Below are 20,285 nucleotides of genomic sequence, written 5' to 3' on the forward strand. Positions count from 1 at the left end.
TTGCCCCAGGTGTTCTGAGGAGATTAGGGGTCTGGTCCAATCAGCTCCTGCACTGGACCTCTGGTCTCCTATATAGTGTCTGCCAGCCTGCCTCTCACTGCCGGATATTGAGCTTGTCTCAGCCTGCTTCTGCCTCTGTTTTCTGTTTATTCTGACTATTTTTGCCTTGTATTCTGACTATCCCTGCTTGCTGCCTGCCCCTGACCATATTGCCTGTTTATTGACCTTGCTTGTTGGATTGTGTTTTTGTACTGCGCTGCCCGATTGTTGTGACCCGGACTGTCGACCATTCTTTATTGTGTTTTGTCTGTCTGTCTTGTCTTTGTGTCCCACCAAGCCAGTACAGGGACTGCCGCCCAGTTGCTGCCCTAGGGTTTAGCCTAGGGGGGCAAGTAGGTAGAGTCAGTGGGCGGGGCTGAGCTTAGGGTGCACTGTCTGTGTGTCTGGTGTCACCGGTTTCTGACAGAATATCCGGCCAAATATATATACTGCCCCCCTCTGGTGCCATGGCTACTGTGGAAGATCTTGCTACCCGGGTGGAGGGGGTGTCAGGCCTGGTGGTCCAACTGGCAAACCAGATAACTCAGTTATTGGATTTAAACCTGGTGGCTAAGATGGAAGTGTTGTCTTGCCTGGTTGATGATCTTGCTAAACAGGTTCAAGCTTTGTCTGCCAACCAGAATAATGCTGTGGTAGCGCCCCCACTGGTCGAGAATCCTAGAAAACCGGTCATGTTGCTCCCTGATAGATTTTCTGGTGATATGGAGAAATTTGAGTCCTTTAGGGGTGCTTGCATGTTGTTTTTTTGGATCAATCACTTCCCTTCTGAGCAGGAGAAGGTTGGTATTGTGGTCTCACTGCTGCAGGGAGATCCTCAGGCTTTGGCTCTCAAAATCCCTCCTGAGGCAGAGGAATGGAGTAGCTTGGAGAAATTCTTTTTGTCCCTGGGTACTATATATGCTCAACCAGATCACATGGCATTGGCAGAGAACAATCTACTCTGTCTCCGTCAGGGTAAGCGACCAGCAGAGGAATATTGCTCTGAGTTTAGGAAATTTTGTGTGATGACTGCTTGGTGTGAACCGGCTTTGAAGGATTTCTTTAAGCAAGGATTGGCAGAGGGCATTAAGGATGCCTGGGTAGGTCACCCAGATCCTCCAACCCTTAAAGAGACCATGGCTTTGGCCATTTCTATTGACCGCAGACTACGAGACAGAAAAAGGGCGAAAGCAAACTCTGACCTCTTCAAACCTTCCGCTTCTTTTCCTGCTGAAAAACCTTTATCCTCCCCTGACGTCTCAGAGGAGGAACCTATGCAGCTGGGAGTATTGAATGTCAGGACCAGACAAGAATTCCGGAGACATAATGGCCTGTGCTTTTACTGCGGGAACAGTGGTCACTACATCAGCCATTGCCCCATCCGTCCCCAGCAAGCAGAACATCATCAGCGTCCAGATGGCTACCAGGAAGGTCATCTGGGCACACAGGTAACCATTGGTGAAATGGGCATACACTGTTCCTCTGATAAACCTGCCATATCTGTGCCTGATGTGAATGAAAATTGTGGTGATGATAACTCTGTCTGTAGCTCATCTGTCTCTATCTCAGAGTCCTCTGCTGACGAGTGGGAGACGGATAGCGATATTGCTAGTGACATTCAAACCTGTGTGGTGAGAGGTAATTTTCCACCTACACCTGATTTATCAAGTGAGGGTCCGGAGGCCCCTCATAAAAGGGGGGGTACTGTCATGAATGTGCCTGTGCTGAACTCCGTGCGCCCCTTGGCTCGTGCTGCGCGCTTGAAATGGCGCTGATATTCAGTGTTTTTGTATGTTTGTGCGGTGTCCTGGGCCTTGTCTGAACACTGGCCTATTTCCTTCTGTGTTTGTTCAGCCACACCCGCCTGAGATACTCCTGGCCATTTCGGAGTTAACTCTGATGCTGGTTAGCTTGTCTGGTCAGGTTGCTCTTGCCCCAGGTGTTCTGAGGAGATTAGGGGTCTGGTCCAATCAGCTCCTGCACTGGACCTCTGGTCTCCTATATAGTGTTTGCCAGCCTGCCTCTCACTGCCGGATATTGAGCTTGTCTCAGCCTGCTTCTGCCTCTGTTTAGTTCTCTGTTTATTCGGACTATTTTTGCCTTGTATTCTGACTATCCCTGCTTGCTGCCTGCCCCTGACCATATTGCCTGTTTATTGCTTGTTGGATTGTGTTTTTGTACTGCGCTGCCCGATTGTTGTGACCCGGACTGTCGACCATTCTTTATTGTGTTTTGTCTGTCTGTCTTGTCTTTGTGTCCCACCAAGCCAGTACAGGGACCGCCGCCCAGTTGCTGCCCTAGGGTTTAGCCTAGGGGGGCAAGTAGGAAGAGTCAGTGGGCGGGGCTGAGCTTAGGGTGCACTGTCTGTGTGTCTGGTGTCACCGGTTCCTGACAATTAATTGATTAAAAAAAATAATAATAATTATATATATGGGCTGTCAATATTCAGGGATTTACGTTGTTCAGAAGGGACCGGGTGGGCAGAAGGGGAGGAGGAGTATGTCTGTATGTCAGAAATGATATTAAAGTGAGTGTAAAAGATGCAATAGTGGGAGATGACTGTGATGATGTGGAAGCATTATGGGTAGAACTACAGAAGGAGGTAAAGAGTGAAAAAATTATTCTTGGTGTAATCTATAGACCCCCTAACATTACTGAGGAGGTAGATGGCCAGTTGAATAGACAAATAGAGCGGGCTGCCCGGGAGGGAACAGTAGTGATAATAGGGGACCTCAACTACCCAGATATAGATTGGGGTCACGGTTCAGCTAAAACCACAAAGGGGATAATTTTCTGGGCCAGTTTGTGGAGGAGCCAACTAGAAGTGATGCCTTGTTGGATCTGGTTATTTCTAACAACGCTGAGCTGGTTGGGGATGTCACTGTCCATGAACACCTGGGTAATAGTGACCACAATATAGTGACTTTTAGCTTAAAGTGTAGAAAAGAAAAACATGTTGGGAGGGCAAAAACTCTTAATTTTAAAAGGGCGAATTTTCCGGGGTTAAGGGCAGAACTTCAGGGCATAGACTGGGAGCGGCTGCTGTCACATACGGATACAGCTAATAAATGGGAAATCTTCAAATCCACATTAAATAACTGTACTGCCAAATATATTCATATGGGTAACAAATATAAACGGTTAAAATCCAATCCCACATGGCTTACAACCGAGGTTAGAAGGGCTATAAATGAGAAAAAAGGGGCATTCAAAAAAATATAAATCAGAGGGGTCAGCTGTAGCATTTAAACATTACAAAGAAGTCAACAAAACCTGTAAAAATGTAATAAAAGCAGCAAAAAATCACAATGAAAGGCAGGTAGCTATAGAAAGCAAAAGAAACCCCCAAAAATTCTTCAAATATATTAATGCAAAAAAACCAAGGTCAGAGCATGTAGGACCCCTAAATAATGGTGACGGGGAATTAATAACTGGGGATCAGGAGAAAGCTGAGTTACTTAATGGGTTCTTCAGTTCTGTATATACAAAAGAGGATGGAGCTGTAGTGGGTGGGGCCAGTACTGAGGTGGGTGGGGCCAGTGCTGCTAACACATGTAATGTACTGAACTGGTTTACTATAGATATGGTCCAAGATAAATTAAACAAACTCAATGTAACCAAAGCTCCAGGGCCTGATGGATTGCACCCCAGAGTTCTTAGGGAACTCAGTTCTGTAATTTCACTACCCTTGTATGAAATATTCCATGATTCTTTGCTTACTGGTATTGTGCCGAGGGACTGGCGTAAGGCAAATGTAATGCCGATCTTCAAAAAGGGCTCTCGAACTTCCCCAGGTAACTATAGACCCGTAAGCTTAACGTCCATTGTGGGGAAACTATTTGAGGGGCTTATAAGGGACTACATCCAGGAATATGTAGTGGCTAATAGTATTATAAGTGATAACCAGCATGGTTTTACTAAGGACAGAAGCTGTCAAACCAACCTAATATGTTTCTATGAAGAGGTAAGTAGAAGCCTGGATGGCGGCGCGGCTGTGGATATCGTGTACCTGGATTTTGCTAAAGCGTTTGACACAGTTCCTCATGGACGTCTGATGGGTAAGTTAAAGTCTATCGGTTTGGAAAATTTAATGTGTAACTGGATTGAAAACTGGCTTAATAATCGTACCCAGAGAGTGGTGGTCAATGATTCCTACTCCGAATGGTCCCCAGTAATAAGTGGTGTACCCCAAGGGTCAGTACTGGGCCCTCTTCTGTTTAACTTGTTTATTAATGATATTGAGAATGGAATTAACAGCAATGTTTCTATCTTTGCAGATGACACCAAGCTTTGTAGTACAGTACAGTCTATGGAGGATGTGCAGATGTTACAGGATGACTTAGACACACTGAGTGTTTGGGCGTCCACTTGGCAAATGAGGTTCAGTGTGGATAAATGTAAAGTTATGCACCTGGGTACTAATAACCCGCATGCATCATATGTCCTGGGGGCAGTTACTCTGGGAGAGTCGCTGATGGAGAAGGATCTGGGTGTACTTGTAGATAATAGACTACAGAACAGCACACAATGTCAGTCAGCTGCTTCTAAGGCCAGCAGGATATTGTCATGCATTAAAACAGGCATGGACTCTCGGGACAGGGATATAATATTACTGCTTTATAAAGCTTTGGTGCGGCCTCATCTGGAGTATGCTGTCCAGTTTTGGAACCCGATTCATAAAAAGGATGTTCTAGAGCTGGAGAGGGTACAAAGACGGGCAACTAAACTAATAAGGGGAATGGAGCATCTTAGTTATGAGGAGAGATTAAAAGAATTACATTTGTTTAGTCTGGAGAAGAGACGTTTAAGGGGAGATATGATTAATTTATTTAAATATACAAATGGCCCCTACAAGAAATATGGGGAAAAGATGTTCCAGGTAAAACCCCCTCAAAGGACAAGGGGGCACTGCCTCCGCCTGGAGAAAAAAAGGTTCAATCTCCGGAGGCGACAAGTCTTCTTTACCATGAGAACTGTGAATCTGTGGAACAGTCTACCACAGGATCTGGTCACAGCAAAAACAGTAGAGGGCTTCAAAACAGGGCTAGACAAGTTCTTAGACCAAAATAATATAAATGCATATGTATAGAACCTATCACCCCTCCCCCTTCCCTGTATCCATCCCCTCCTTGGTTGAACTTGATGGACATGTGTCTTTTTTCAACCGTATTAACTATGTAACTATGTAACTATGTATATATATATATATATATATATATATATATATATATATTATGATTTTACAAAGTTGTTTACAGCTTTTTTTTCTACAGGGAAACGGTGCAGTCTCCTAAGAGTAACAGCATAACACAATTAGTCACTGCAGGTGACTTTGGTGGAATCATGGTACAGGGGATCTTCTCAGTTGTCTTTAGTTTTTTGGGGGAAATTGAGTCTCTTTTTTGTTCCTACTGCCAAAAGTTGTATTGAGTGTATGTTTATATGTAAACTTCTATTTAAGACTGTGGTCTATGTTTCCTTAGAAACATTGCTGTCATATGCTCCATTTGGAGGCTCTGTCAGTAAGTTTATCAGGTTTAATGGGAAGAAGAAAAATTGCACACTTTTTTTTCATCAAAATTATGGACTCCATTATAAACCAGTGGGGTCTGGCAGTGCCGTCATGGTTTCTGTTGTAACAGACGGTGGTGAAACAGGCGTTGGTGTGATCAGAGCAAAATTTTTGCTATTTTTGCTTAATAAAAAATACAGGGAAAACACCAACTAACCAACTGCAAATCATACACGTGTATGCCTACCCCTTGATCCTGTCTCAGCTGAATGGGATGTGTAGCCCTTGTATAGACCCACATACTATATATAAAATTCCTACCATACCTTGAACTGGAGGTCATTAATCTAATGGGAAGTAAAAGATAATTTGGGATGTAAACAAAAACAAACAAAAAAGAAAAACATAAAAAAATAGAACTGTTGGGCATAAAAGACTGTAAACAATTTTGTAAAAAGACCATTTGGCAGGAAATGAGTAGCCCATAAGCTGATGATCATCATATTTACTGGGTAGCAGGCAGTGTGCACACCATCGGAATGCAAAATAAAAACGGTTAAGGATAAATTTGCCAATACTGCAGTTCTCTATTGCTCTCTTGGAAGCCGTTGCTTAGCAACTAGAGAGGATGATCACTGTGCTTATACATTTGTGTGCAAAACTTCAGCGATACTGGCAACTTTCCCCGATGCTGAACCACATCAGCGTTTTCTATATGATTCTCTGTAACACATTCATGCTTGCAAGATTAGTCTCTTTTAACTAAGTGCAAGAATATAAAGATGAAATTTACCAACATAAAACATTCTGCCGCAAATAATTTAATTATAGGCACAATGACATTTCACGCCGTAACTTGCCGTATACATAAAACGGCTTATTCTGATGTGATAACAAAACTAATCAAGTCGAGCGACGCACAAAAATGGTGGTTTCAACTAAAAATTATTCCATTCATACTCGCTATATGATTGATATCTGTGTGGTCTATATAGGCTCAAGAGCTGCTCGGGAAATAGTCTCCCATTTCTTTAAGGTATTTGAAAATGAAAAGTTTTAATTATAAGTTGATTTAATCTTACCTTTAGGGTGGGTTTACACATAGCGGAATCGCAGTAAATTTCACACTTCGAGTTCACATTGAAATCTGATGCGATTTCCGTTGATGTCAACTTGAAAAGGTTTACATACTCGCAGCAGAATTTTGATCCCACTGCGAGTGTGTAAGCATGCCCCCCTTAACCCACTGCGGCCGGGTAAATACTTTACCAGTCCGTGCTCCGACCTGCTTTTGTGGCTCCCTGATGTTCTGCTCAGCCAATCAGTGGCTGCAGCAGGACAGCGCAGTATGAAACATGTGATTCACACAAGCAACAAACACAGCGTACACATGGGGGCAGGTTTTTCAATATGTGCCCCTGGCCTATGCCACAGAAAAGGTGCAGATTGTAGCCTTTTCCGCTGTGTATGCCATGTGTCAGCCATGCATGGCCTAATTTATCATGCAAATATGTGTAAACCACGGCAGAAAAATACACATGCTCTGGAGCAGGTTTAGATTCTGCAGCCAGTGTATGGCAGACGCAGGTCCCGCCGGATTTACTAAGTGGTGTGCGCCTCTTAGTAAATCCCAACAGGTAAATGGAAGCGGGGATTTTTTTTTAAGACTTGCGTATGAGTATGCAAGTCTTGATAAATTTCCCTTATGATACACATGGCACACATTGTGGACACATGGCACACACACAGCTCGCACAGTGAATAGAGTTTTCTCTTAGCTGTGAACTATGGAAAAGAAAAAGTTAAAACTACATAGTAGTAAGGTTAATAAGCCAAATAACAGCAGTACCTTTCAAGGTGATTGGGGTTTATAGCTTTATCATTTCCAAAATGCACAACATAGAGGGAACAGCGCTAAAAACACATAGCACATACATACACACTAGGGGGGAGATTTATCAAACATGGTGTAAAGTGAAACTGGCTCAGTTGCCCCTAGCAACCAATCAGATTCCACCTTTCATTCCTCACAGACTCTTTGGAAAATGAAAGGTGGAATCTGATTGGTTGCCAGGGGCAACTAAGCCAGTTTCACTTTAAACCAGGTACCATTTTTGCTTTTGTACCCTAAGTAATTTTAGCCCTCGACCACACCTCAAAATTAATCCAGATAACAAATCATAATCTTAAATTACAACTTCAATTAGTGGGAAAAAGCTGGCACTATTAGTAAACCTAGAATCTTGCTTAAAAACACTACCATGACATACAGCAGGTCAAAAGGCATGGCAAATGGGAGGTGCTCATCCATCAAGTGATAAGTCCCTTACACATCAATCCACAAGAGAGGAACAGAGGCACTCACCTGCAAATGCACAAATTCTTTATTGCAAGATAAAACATGTTTTAAGCCCCCCAAATTTATTAAACCCCAGCAGACAACACCTCTATATTTAGACCTCAAGCCAGAGGGAAAAAATATTCAAACTCAAGATCAGATGCTTCTTTATACTCACCCTGGTTATCTTTTACTCCAAGTGTCAGACAGTATTAGGAACCAGTGTAGTGGTGTTGTAGCAGATGAGGACTGGGGGAATGATGAGTTGTGCCTTGTTACTGTAACTGTAACTGCCCCCATACAACCACCCCTACATAGAAGTACTCTCCTGACTGTTTCCTGTTTTGCTTATCTAGGGGGGGGGGGGGGGGGGGGGGGGGTATCATGCTTTAGAAATGTTTGCAATTTACAACATTTCTCCAGAGGTAAGCAGATCAGAATAACTTCACTGGATGCTAACTTGCTCACTACCACTGGAGGGAGTAAAGCATTTATTATAGACTTGTTCAGTCTTGGGATAGCTTATTTTAGGACTTACACAGTACACTGTGTAGAAAAAAAATTAGTGCACTATCTATCTATCTATCTATCTATCTATCTATCTATCTATCTATCGTTATTCTAATGTATTCATCTATCCCAAATATCAAGTAAAGCCAGGAAATTGCTAGATTCTAAATGTGAAGCTTTATCATCTTTGATATCCAATACTATTCTGAAAATCTATCCTTTAGAGGAAACTTCTATGCTATGAGAAAAGAGCACTCTCTAAAGGTTGCAGCCTTTGATATTGCCAGTGACTGCCTTATTACTAGCCACCACCTGTGGTCTATATTACACAGTGTGTGGTTTCCATTTGGATGCACCACACTCTTGTTTGCTGCCAGACACGTCAATTTATCATCCTTGTGAGGTCCTGTGCAGCTCCTAACAGAATACAAGGGTTTATAGTTTATGCTGAAAACACCTGCCCTCCCCATAATGCTTCAATCACAGATCATGATGCAAAAGTCCTGCAGGGTCACTGGGATACTGACAGGAAATAGCACAACTGTGATTTCATTTTTTTGTACATTTTTTATTCTATATATCCTACTGCAAAATATGCAGACAGGCTTCACCACAGTGAACTTTCCCACTAAATCATCAGCAATGTAGAGCACCTTAACAGCAGAAAAATAGACCTAAGAACACCCGAGAATGGACACTGCTGAGTGCACAGATCTTGCTCTAAGCTGTTGTCTTGAAAGCAATGGCAGGGGACAGGAAAAGAAAGGGAGCTGCAGAGGGACCATAGGGAGATCTGGGATAGGTGAGCATAGCTTTATTCTATTTCCCCCCCATGCCAGCATTATATATTTTTTTTTTATGCAGGACAGCCCCTTTAAACTTTTCCTAAGAGCATAAGTAATAAAGAAGTGTTCAAAGTTTTGTTCTAAAGATGGAAATTTGTGGTAAGTACAAGTTTATGGTGTAGCTGGGCTGCTTTAGCAATGTTAGTGGTAATTGTAAGTGGTGGAATCTCAAGTAAGGACTTGACTTTGCACTGTGCGGACAATGGCCTGTGTCGCCCCTTACTACTGTCACTCAACGGAAATTGAGTAGTAAAGAATGTATACATTTATTTTTATGAAGTTATATTACAAAGTAATATAACTTTATTAAAGCAATGTATTATGAAAAGAAAAATGTTTTCCAACCCCTTTGAAGGTTGGAAAACCTACAGGGAAGCTGGGCAAGCGAGGACAAGCAGCTGATGTAATCTCCCAAAATATGATTAATTGGATAAACAGTAGCTGGGTACTAGGGAACTACATTGGCTCTGGTCAGAGTCATTGGATTTATTGAGTGCAGTGGTCCTTCCTTAGAACACTTTAAAGCAACTCTGTACTCACAATCTGTCCCCCCCAAACCACTTATACCTATGGATAGCTGCTTTTAAACCAAGATCTGTGCTGGGGCCCGTTCAGCAGGTGATGCAGTTATTGTCCTAAAAAACTACTTTTACACTTGCATCCCTGTGACAAATTGGCATGGCCTAGATTGTCTATGCCCTAGGCTTGCACCCCCTCTCTTTCCCTGCTTCCCGCCCTCTTCACCATTAGGAACGCCTCCTATTCATCACCTGTCTGAACACTGCACAGGCGCCTTAACGATCCAACACATGTGCCGTGTTCACACAGGTGATGAATAGAAGAAATCCTGCCTGGGGCATTCCTTATGGTGAAGAGGGCGGGGAGGAGGGATGGAGAGGCAGTGCAAGCCTAGGGCATATACACTCTAGTACATGCCAATATAACACAGGGCTGCAAGTTTAAAAGTTGGGAACTGGCAGGTGCAGGTGATGAAAGTGACAGCTACTGCAGATGAAAACACAAATGCTGGTCACATGTGAAGCTCACTCGGTGCTGGTATGAAGCACAGGTTGGGTCAGGTTCACACTTTAGGGCAGGGACAAACAAGAACATGGGATCCTAGAAACATCCGGGGGTGCAGGACTAGACAACAGGAACACCTTCACAGGATCAAAGTACCTTGACACTTGCAGAAGGGGAGAATAATTAGGGCACTGTGCTTTTAAATCTGGAGAGGGTGCATGCTTGCTCTCTCCAGTGACTGAATCAGTACTGCAGGAAACACCACGTAGCTAAGCACAGTGGTGATGAACACGTGGAGAGTGAGGACATCGGCCACTGAGGATGAAAGACGGTCATGGCGGTAAGTGAAGGGACAGAAGCCAGAAAACCATCTATTTCACTAGACAGCCCTGTCTGCCTCATATGTTTCCAAATGTGAGAATATAGCCTTAGTATGTACTAGTCACAACTAACTGGGCCCACCCCATATGATAACCTTTTTTGCAGATGTTGTGATCCAGTCATGTATTTATCTCAATATGGCCCTGGTCTCAAAACCTTATGTTTTACAATTTTTTACTTCTAACACATCAACTTTAAAGGAAAACTAAAAGCAGATTAGAAGACTCTAACCTGCTGTTATGCTTTCATAGTGTAGGGTACACTGAGAATGAGGGTAATTTTCCTTAAATCTTCAATCTAATTGAGGAGGGCCAGAAACTAGAAAAAAAGGTGGCACTCCGAACTTAAGTGAACAAAAGTGGCTTGGTTTAATCACTTAGTATGCAACGTTTCAATCTTCTCAATGAGATCTTAGTCAAGGTCTGGGACCATGAGGCAGAGCACCCTACCTGAGCCATTGAGCCACACAGTCCCGTTTAGCAACTCTGGATACTTTATAATTGAGGAGGGGTGTGTTGACAGGCAGGTCGGTGCAGATTAGTATTTCTGCCCCCAATGCACTGAACTGTCTAATTTACATATTACTTAAGTTGAAGATTTAACTAAAACAATGCTGAGGATGAGCACACACTCCTTAACCCCATATGCCTCTTAAGGTAAGCTGGATAGTACACACCCAGAGTTGTAGGCTTTAAAACCCAGGAGAGGTGAGTTTAGTGTCAGGGTCCCATCCAACCTAAGGTCATCTCCTTCTGATAGATAGAGGGTAGCTATATGATCAAAGATGTGCACTAAGTGCCTTAAGTGCATATCTTATTTTTTTCTTCTTCTATCCATACAGTGCTGTATGTTCATCCTCCCTTCTGTAGCTATGCATCTCTGTATCAGCTAATCTATGCTTCTCTCTCTTTGCTTATGCATCTTTCTATCTACAATAAAAAACCATATTTATAGAAGATTTCGTGCAGGAAGCTCCATCTTGGGCTTTAACATTAGCAGGATGAACTGTGAAGCTAATCTACAATGTAGCAGCTTTTGTAGGAAGAAACACTTGGCTTCTCTTGCAAAACTAATGCATTATTTAAATGGTGAGGGCCAGCGACGCCAGTGCATATTACAGGCATTTAAATGCACAGACACAATTGCGCAGATCTTTCCAAATTCAAAAACTCGCTTGGCAACTCAGAAACAATGAAATCTGTCATCACCAGAATATTCTCAGCCCTTCATCATGAAATATTTACTGTTTATTTTACTATTTACAATTGCTTGCAATCAACAGAATCATTCTGCTAAATAACATTCCATTGTATTTTGGGAGGGTAGTTTTTTTATTGTTTTGTATCTCTTCTGAGTATTTATATGATAATAGATTAAGTGGAATTGGCTCTGCTTTTTCCCATTGTTCGGGGGGTGCTCAACAATCAACATGTATTTGGCACTGGTATAAGCAAATAAGTCTTCGGTGGACAGTTAGCAAATGGCAGCTTGTGATCCGCTGGCACATCTGTGGTATTAGACTTCATTTCAGTTCTGCTTGGGTGAGTGGGTGGCTGTGCTCTGCGACTCATAGCAAAGCAGCCTTCAAAAGCAAACTTCCTGAAGAGAACTAGGTGTGCATATAAAATAAAATGTAAAATAATAGAAAAAGTTCCCCCGACTGCATTATGACAGCAGTATTGGAAATTAATTGTTGTGTTTTTTTCTAACACTAAAGGAATTTCACTCCTACAAAGTGTCATCATTTATTTTGCCAGACAATTAATTAAAGGGCTTTGATCTCTCTATTTTGGGAGGGTGCGGGTTATAATAGATGTCAGCTGTGCAAAACACAATTATTTTTTTTTATTCATCTAAGTAGGATACATTACACAGATAATAACAATGCCCATCTTCCTTTTTTTTTTTTTTTTTTTCAACATTACATTCCAAGTTTAGGGCTGGGTTTACAAAAAGACAAGCCTAACTCCTAATTAAAATCCAAACCCAATATTGAATCCAGGCAGTCTCTAAGGACTCGGCATATACATTTTCACTGTCCTTGCCCATCAGAAACTTAAAATATTTTAATGTCTTAAGGGTCTCAGCGTGGCAGAAAACAAAAATGCATATATTAACTACTGATTCCCCCCTCAGCCAATCACAGCCAAGCTCTGAGCAGCAGGGACCAGCAAAGAACAGAATCAGTGGAGAATAGGCAGCTGGTAAGTACATTAAGATTTTTTATTTTTTTTTACCTAACCACTTTAATTATTAACCATTTTTATAAACAAGCATGTCTGTATGCTGTATGGAGATATTATATATTTGCATTAATCTTCCTAGGAAAACTAGGTCTGAAGTCCCTAGGGCAGTCCTGACGTAAGGAAGGTGGTCCTTTATATGCCTATGAATGCCTGCCTCATTCACTGTTGGAAGAAGCTATAGTTGCCACTATAGGCCATATTATACGGGCCAATTATCGTGCAAAAAAATTGTTATAGTTGTTGGAATCAGTAGGAGTAAATAACTGTAGTAACAATTACAGTTACTATTGGAACTGATGATTATCATTCTGTGCGTTATGGTCAACGATTTCAGGTCAATTCCAAAAGCTTGTTTGTTATCGTTTATCGTTAATTGGCGGAAAAAAAAAATCACTTATTCTAATAAGACCCTATGTCAGACAATACTTCAGAGGTGGGAAAATTGCCCTGTACCTGGGTTAAAAATAGGTGATGACTAGGTTTGCTGGGTCAGACTACCAAATTTAATAAACAGTGATTATAGATGATGGTATTATCACCCACATATGTATCATGAACCTCCTGTCTACCAGTACCTGTAACAAGGGCTTTTCCCCTATACTAGGGTCTTTCTATGTGGCATATAAGGTTTTGGGCCTTACTGCTACCTGTGTACCCTCTATAGCTTGTATCACCTACTCCTTGTTATTGATTTGGCAAGAAATAGAAGTCAGACTCCACCAGTAAAATTACAATCCACTATATATTTGACTCTTAGGCCATCCAGAATCCTAGTCAATAATTGTGTAATTTCCAAGGCAAAAAATAGACATTGGCTCCCTCCCTTCTGAACTGCTGCAAGTGACAGAAGAGGACGAGTTGCTATTGGCAACGCCTCAGTTTTCCCGTGCCCTAATTTTCATAAATGTCATCTCAGAAATAATGACGGCAGAAACATAAACCCAAAATGCATGTTAAGGAGTTTTGTGTGGAGTGTATTGCTGTGCACATTGAGATAAGAGATTACTAGATTATTTCTTGTGCTCTATAGCAATGTGCTAAGCTGTATTTAGATAATATATAGCTCACAGTATTAAGGTCTTGTCCATATTAAGTCAGGCAGTTGTCAGGAAAAGCTCCATTGTGGTCAAGGGTTAAAGAGCTTAATATGCAAAATATCTCCTTTGAAAACAAATCAGAAATCTGTGAAGAGAAAATCCCTTTTCACATTTATCTTCTTAATCCATAGCAGACTTTTGGGTCAGCGTTTTTGAATCCTTAAGAATATGGAAGTGAATTGGAGATAAATATTGTATGTTTAAAAGCTGGATGAATATTAATGTGTTGCTAAAACATATTCTCAACTCAGTCAGCAGAAATTTGGTGCATTCTTTGGGACCCCCGGATCACATGACAGCCCCAGCCAAGTTCTCCCCAGTTGGGGGCATCTCAGGTGAGGGTAGCTCTATCACGTCTTTTATGTTACCCAGAAGAAGCGACGATGCTGGGCTTGGGGATATACCGTTTTTTTTATGGTTTGATTTACTATTGCAAGGACTCACAGAAAGCCTGTGAGTCCTCACCCACACACAACGATTGGCATCTTTACATGTATTGGTTTGTATACAGGGAGAGATGTCAATCACTACATATGAGTGGATATAGCAGGGCCCACAGGCTTTCTCTAGGAATCCTGGCAGGATTCAAACAGCTTTTTTCATAACATACTGAAGACAAATATATATCCTATAGACATAACATGTTTTCTCCCATAGTATGCTGCCCTCCAATACAGAAACAAATGTTATACAGTATGATACATGAGCCTCTTTATATAGGACCTGTGCACAGTATCAGAAATTCAAGTTTATTTAGTAGCCATTTTTAGTCACTGGAGCCCTGATTCCAGCATTATTCCGTTGCTATACTAGGTTGGGGGGGGGGGAAGGGGGGGAGTGACGGAAGTGATATCTTTAAACAGCAGGTGTGGTTTTAAAGGGGAATAATTTAAGATCTGACACCTTGCCCCAAAAATGTACACAGTTAAGGTCAACTAACAGATAGTTTAAAATGAACATGCCCTTACAGCCAATAGAGATGAGCAAACTGCAGATCAGTATTTCATTCACGCCACTTGAAAAAGGTGGATGCAGCCCAAAGGCCAACTGGAAAATATGGATGTAGCTGAGGACTGCTTGAAAAACATGGATACAGCGTATTGTGGATGCAGCCCAAGAAATGCCTCAAAAACAGGCATACAACCTATGACTTTCTTATTTTCAGTCTGCATCGACCCTCTCCAGGCAACAGGCTTTACATCGGGTTTGTGCGAACATGAACTCATCTCTATCAACCAACTATCTAAGGTGTATGCTGGGCTCCTTTCTCCCTCCTGACACATGATGTCTGCCAGAACAGTCTAGCCGCCGTTTACTCCTCTCCTTGTCATGTGTATTGGGAAATCAGGGGGGCTTAATGTCGGCTGTATGTTCAGTTATTAAAAATATATGGCTACATTTAGGCTAGACAATCTACAACATGGCAGATTTATCCAGAAGCTTCAGACACTTTGATAAATTTGTTGCATGCTTAGACACTGCTATGCTTGAAGCAGTCTCAGTAAATCTGAACAAATATAGCTAAAGCGTAATAAGTAACAAGTTTACTGGTTTGCTTAACATGCCCTCTTGTTGAGCTATAACCAGTTTTTAAGGGAGGAGCTCTATTAACAATCAATATATTTCAATAGTGATGAGTGAACATGTTCGTAAATGTTCGTACGAACATGATGATAATTGTTCTTGTTCGCGATCACAAACAATTTGTTTGATGATTAGAATGGTTATTACGATCATTTTCGAACATATTTGAACTTGTGAACATATGTAACTGTGTAATTTATGATTTACATCTAATAATTTGTATGCATGTGTGATGACCAAAACGTACGCTTCTACTGTATTGTTTGTTATTTGTTCGTGAATATTAGGTGAACACGCACCGATAACAATAATTATTTTTTTTATGTTTGTGTTCGGGATCTGAATCGAACATCGGGATGTTCGCTCATCACTACATTTCACTAGTTGATCACTTTCCCTGAGAAACACATCGGCTACACTCTTTTAATACACTTGCAAAATTTCATTTAACCCCTTAAGGACAGAGCCCAAAATTGCCTTAAGGACCGGGCCAATTTACATTTTTTCATTTTTGTTTTTTCCTCCTCCCTTTCTAAAAGCTATAACTCTTTTACTTTTCCAGCTACAGGACCATGTGAGGGCTTGTTTTATTTAGGAACAAGTGTACTTTGGAATAGAGCCTTTCAACCTACCATAAAATTAATGATGGAACCTCCAAAATATCATTTATGGGGTGAATTTGGGACAAATAATGCAATTACGCAAAGTTGGGGGGGGGGGCGGTCCGTGTTTACGTAATGCACTTTACGGTAAAACTGACATTTTTTCTTTATTCTAAAGGTCAGTCTGAGCTCAGCGATATGCATGTTTACATAGCTTTTTTAATGTTTTACTATTGTTAGTAACAGTAAAACTTTTTTTTTTGCGAATAGGTACTGTATGTTTGAAATGGCCCTATTGTAACTCCTATAGCGCATTTATTTTATCACGTACAGGTCTATCATTTATTGATTTTTTATTTTTATTTTTTTCTACACTTTTGAAGGCCACTTAGGGACTTTACATTGCTTTGATGCATTGAACTTCATACACTGATCACTGCTATGCCATAGCATAGCAGTGATGAGTGTAATCTGCAATCTCCTAAATGAGCCTGCCTGTGGCCTGTGGCAGATCAGAAGATCAGACTGCATGGTGGTAAGCAGTATACCTCTGGCAGTCAAGCAGTGTGATCGGGACCCCTGAAGACACGCTGCGGGGGTCCCGATCGGTAAGTGACAGGAGCTGCTCCTGTCACTTACACTTAAATTGCGGTGTTTAAGGGGTCAATGGCAGGCAGCCGTGCGATCGCAATGGCCCACCATTAAGAGTGAGGGCCTGGCTGCTAATAACAGCCGGTCCTCACCCACTATGAAGCGAGCTCAGCACTCGCTTCAAGGCGCGTCGACCCCCCCCCCCCAGCAGGGCGCACATTTACACCCCCCTGCATTAAGGCCCAGGCAGATATATACTGTAAATAGTATCTTGTGGCTAACAGAAAGCACTAGCCTAAACTCTTCCTATTGACTCAAACAAGGAATGCTGTGGCAGTTTAGTATATACTATTTCAGGATTTTGATCTGTGAGACAAAAGTAAATTAAATAAAGATTTTTTTCAAAGTTGCTCAACATTTTATAAAGATAGGCTCTACACACAATGTCATTTCCTATTCTGTACAATAGAAAAACAACTTAATTCCTATGGTATTGTTAGCATAAGTTGGTTGGTTGGTTTTAGCTTGTCTTTTAGTTGGTTAGTTGTTTTTTAGCCTGTATTTCACCAAGTAAGGTAAAACAAACTTTTAAATAAATCAGTCAATAATCCTTTAGAACCTGATATCTTCTCATAAGAGAGTCTAAAATGTATATGAAAATATTAAAATGTTCAAAAGTGAGATAAAGGGATAAAATTAGAGAAGATAATAAGTGCCTTATGTTGCTACAGTATGCCTCTGCTGTATGCACATACTTTAGAGATTTATTCCATGTCTATCACTAACAATGATTAGGAAAACTCAGTGGTTCTATTGCTTTGCAGTACTGGAGTCCTGAGTTCAAACCAAGGGCAACACTGACATGGAGTTTGTATAGTCTTTCTATATTGGATCCTCTTGCACTCTTAGGCCATGTTCACACAATGTATTTGTTAGTAAAACAACGTCTGTTGATGCATCTTGCATTGTACTGAAGTATATAGAACACCGGCTGAGGTGTATACACACAGTATAGACAACGGCCAGGGTTCTATGCAGCCACACAAAATAGCTGACAGCAGCCACAAAGAACAGCTTGTTCTTACAATGTAAAGTACGGCTCACGGCCATACTTTACATTGTACTCTATGTGCTTGCATTCAAGGTGATGTTTACCCGGCCGATACTACAGTATCAGCTGAGTGAACATCTGAGACATCAGCCGTTGTTTGACACGTCAAACACCAGTCGTGTCAAACAACGGACGATGTTCATAGTGTCTGAACATGGCCTAAAACATACTGTTTTGTTAATTGCTTCTTCTTCTGTTCTAATAATATACACACATAGGTGGGGCTTAGTGTCACTTGGACCCCCTGTCAACAGATGCTAAACCCCACCTTAGTGACACGTCTTTAAAAAAAAGACTAGGACCGCCCACTGGACTAATCCTGCTGATTTTTTTCTAAAAAATATGTATATCAATCAGCTCAGCTTCTTCTGCTCTAAAAGATGACTGCAGACTGAAACACAGTTTCAGCACAACAGGATCCCTTTTATTGATTTTATCTTCAGTTTTCTATCACCTTATATCCAATGCACTGATCTCAACAGAAAAAAATACAACAAAAAAAACCAGTTTGATAAAAAAAATAACATACCTTTTTAAAAACTCCATATATTCGGTGTGCTTGATTAGCCCCGTCCGCATCATTATAGTCTGAAAACATTGTCGATCGATCGCCCATAGTTTCACATTTGTAAGTGCTACAAGAAAAATGAAAATGTATTATTAACAATCATCGATTTATGCATCCCAGTGAGCAGTAATCTATCTAAATATGGAGAGGGAGGTCTTTTTATGTAGAAATGCAATTAAATTCCCATATTCCCACTCCATGTATTTTGTTATGCAGCAGACATTGTTAATGGGTGACATTTGTCATCCCACCTATGGGTTTAGCAATGTTGTTGACTAGAACAAACATAACCAAATAATCAATACAATTTGTGCACTCTCTACAACAAGATGATAGAGTAAGGGCCCTTTTACACAGAAAGATTATCTGACAGATTATCTGGCAAAGATTTGAAGCCAAAGCCAGAACTGGATTTGAAAAGAGGAGAAATCTCAGGATTTCATGTATGACCTGATCTCTGTTCATAGTCTGTTCCTGGTTTTGGCTTCAAATCTTTGGCACATAATCTGTCAGATAATCTTCCTGTGTAAATGGACCCCTATGCTAAGTTTACACGGAGCGATAATTGGCCCGATCACACGATTAACGATTTCGAAGTAACAATTTTTTTTTTATACCGATCAGTGTTTAGACGGTACGATTTATCGTACGCCGCTCAGATCGATCGAGCGATCGAGCCGGCGCAGGGGGCTGCGGATGAGCGGGGGGCCGGGCTGCGAGTGGGGGGCCGGGCGGGGCTGCGGGCGGCCGGACTATCGCGCGACAACTGTTTACACGGAACAATCGGCGAATTTTTTGCGAACGACGATGAACGATTTCTCGCTCGTCGTTCGATCGTTCGCCGCGTTTACAGGTACGATTATCGTTCAAATTCAATCGGTATCGTGCAAATTAATCCCACGATAATCGTTCCGTGTAAACCCAGCATTAGACTACCTGCAGTTCAATCTAAAACTAGAGATATAATAAGAAGTAGCAATAGATTAAGATTTGCTATAGGACATCATATATCAAGTGGATTATATAATTTTCGAACATCCGGTAGCTTTAAATTAGGAAACTTGGCAAGAAGCTGAAAACTAATATCTGGACTGAAAAACGGGCATTGCAGAATAAAAAAAAATACAGAAATTAGATTAATTTTGTTTTGGAGGCTGTTACTATAACATCTGGGTCCCAGACACATGAAATAAGAAATGTGCATAACAACCTTCTCTCTCTAATGGATACAGAAGGGGCTCAATTTTCTATCTGCTTCTCGCTTTTTTTAATCTTTGAAGCCAATAAAAAGTTGACTACCACCTTGTGAGAGGAGAAATCCAATGACATTGCTTACAAGGTATAGGCCATACAGTGAGGTATGCTAGATATATTACATTTGTAATATAAAAAATGACTAGAATACAATAATGACTTTATATAAAGCATGATGTGCTACACCCTTGACAGTCCTTGAAACTAACGGCAGTTAGGAAGGTGATTTGTAGAAGGATAACAAAATAGAAACCCCCTATCCATACATCTTATTAAAGTATAGTGGTACTGTACTGTAACTTGGATTGAGAGCGTTTTGCAAAAAGAGCTCACAGTTTTTCAAAATTGTAACTTGGTTTAAGAGCATTGCTTTGGTTTAAGATCTCCCTATAAAAGGTGGAAGCGGAAGGGCAGAGGGGCATGGTCTGCACAGGGTGGTCTACAGCCCTATACTCCAACCCAGGAAGTCTCCCTCACCTTCCAAATCATAGCAGATCGACTTCAGGATGGCGCTTACATCAGGGGACAGGACTGTGGAGGTAATCTCTTCATAGCTGTAACCTCTCTCTCCCCGGATAGGGAGT

The 20,285-nt window shown here is 41.3% G+C and overlaps 1 protein-coding gene across 2 annotated transcripts in view; it reads right to left on the reverse strand.

The window, feature by feature from the left end:
• Positions 1 to 20,285, reverse strand: part of PRKG1 (protein kinase cGMP-dependent 1) — a 788,657-nt gene that overhangs the window by 174,716 nt on the left and 593,656 nt on the right. For both annotated transcript variants that reach the window (XM_069980327.1, XM_069980326.1), the window contains exon 4: positions 18,409 to 18,514. In XM_069980327.1, coding sequence (XP_069836428.1) covers positions 18,409 to 18,514 — 106 coding nt within the window. The remainder of the gene's footprint in view (positions 1 to 18,408; positions 18,515 to 20,285) is intronic.

The sequence above is a fragment of the Dendropsophus ebraccatus genome, chromosome 8 (assembly GCF_027789765.1).
Source record: "Dendropsophus ebraccatus isolate aDenEbr1 chromosome 8, aDenEbr1.pat, whole genome shotgun sequence".
NCBI classification, from domain to species: domain Eukaryota; kingdom Metazoa; phylum Chordata; class Amphibia; order Anura; family Hylidae; genus Dendropsophus; species Dendropsophus ebraccatus.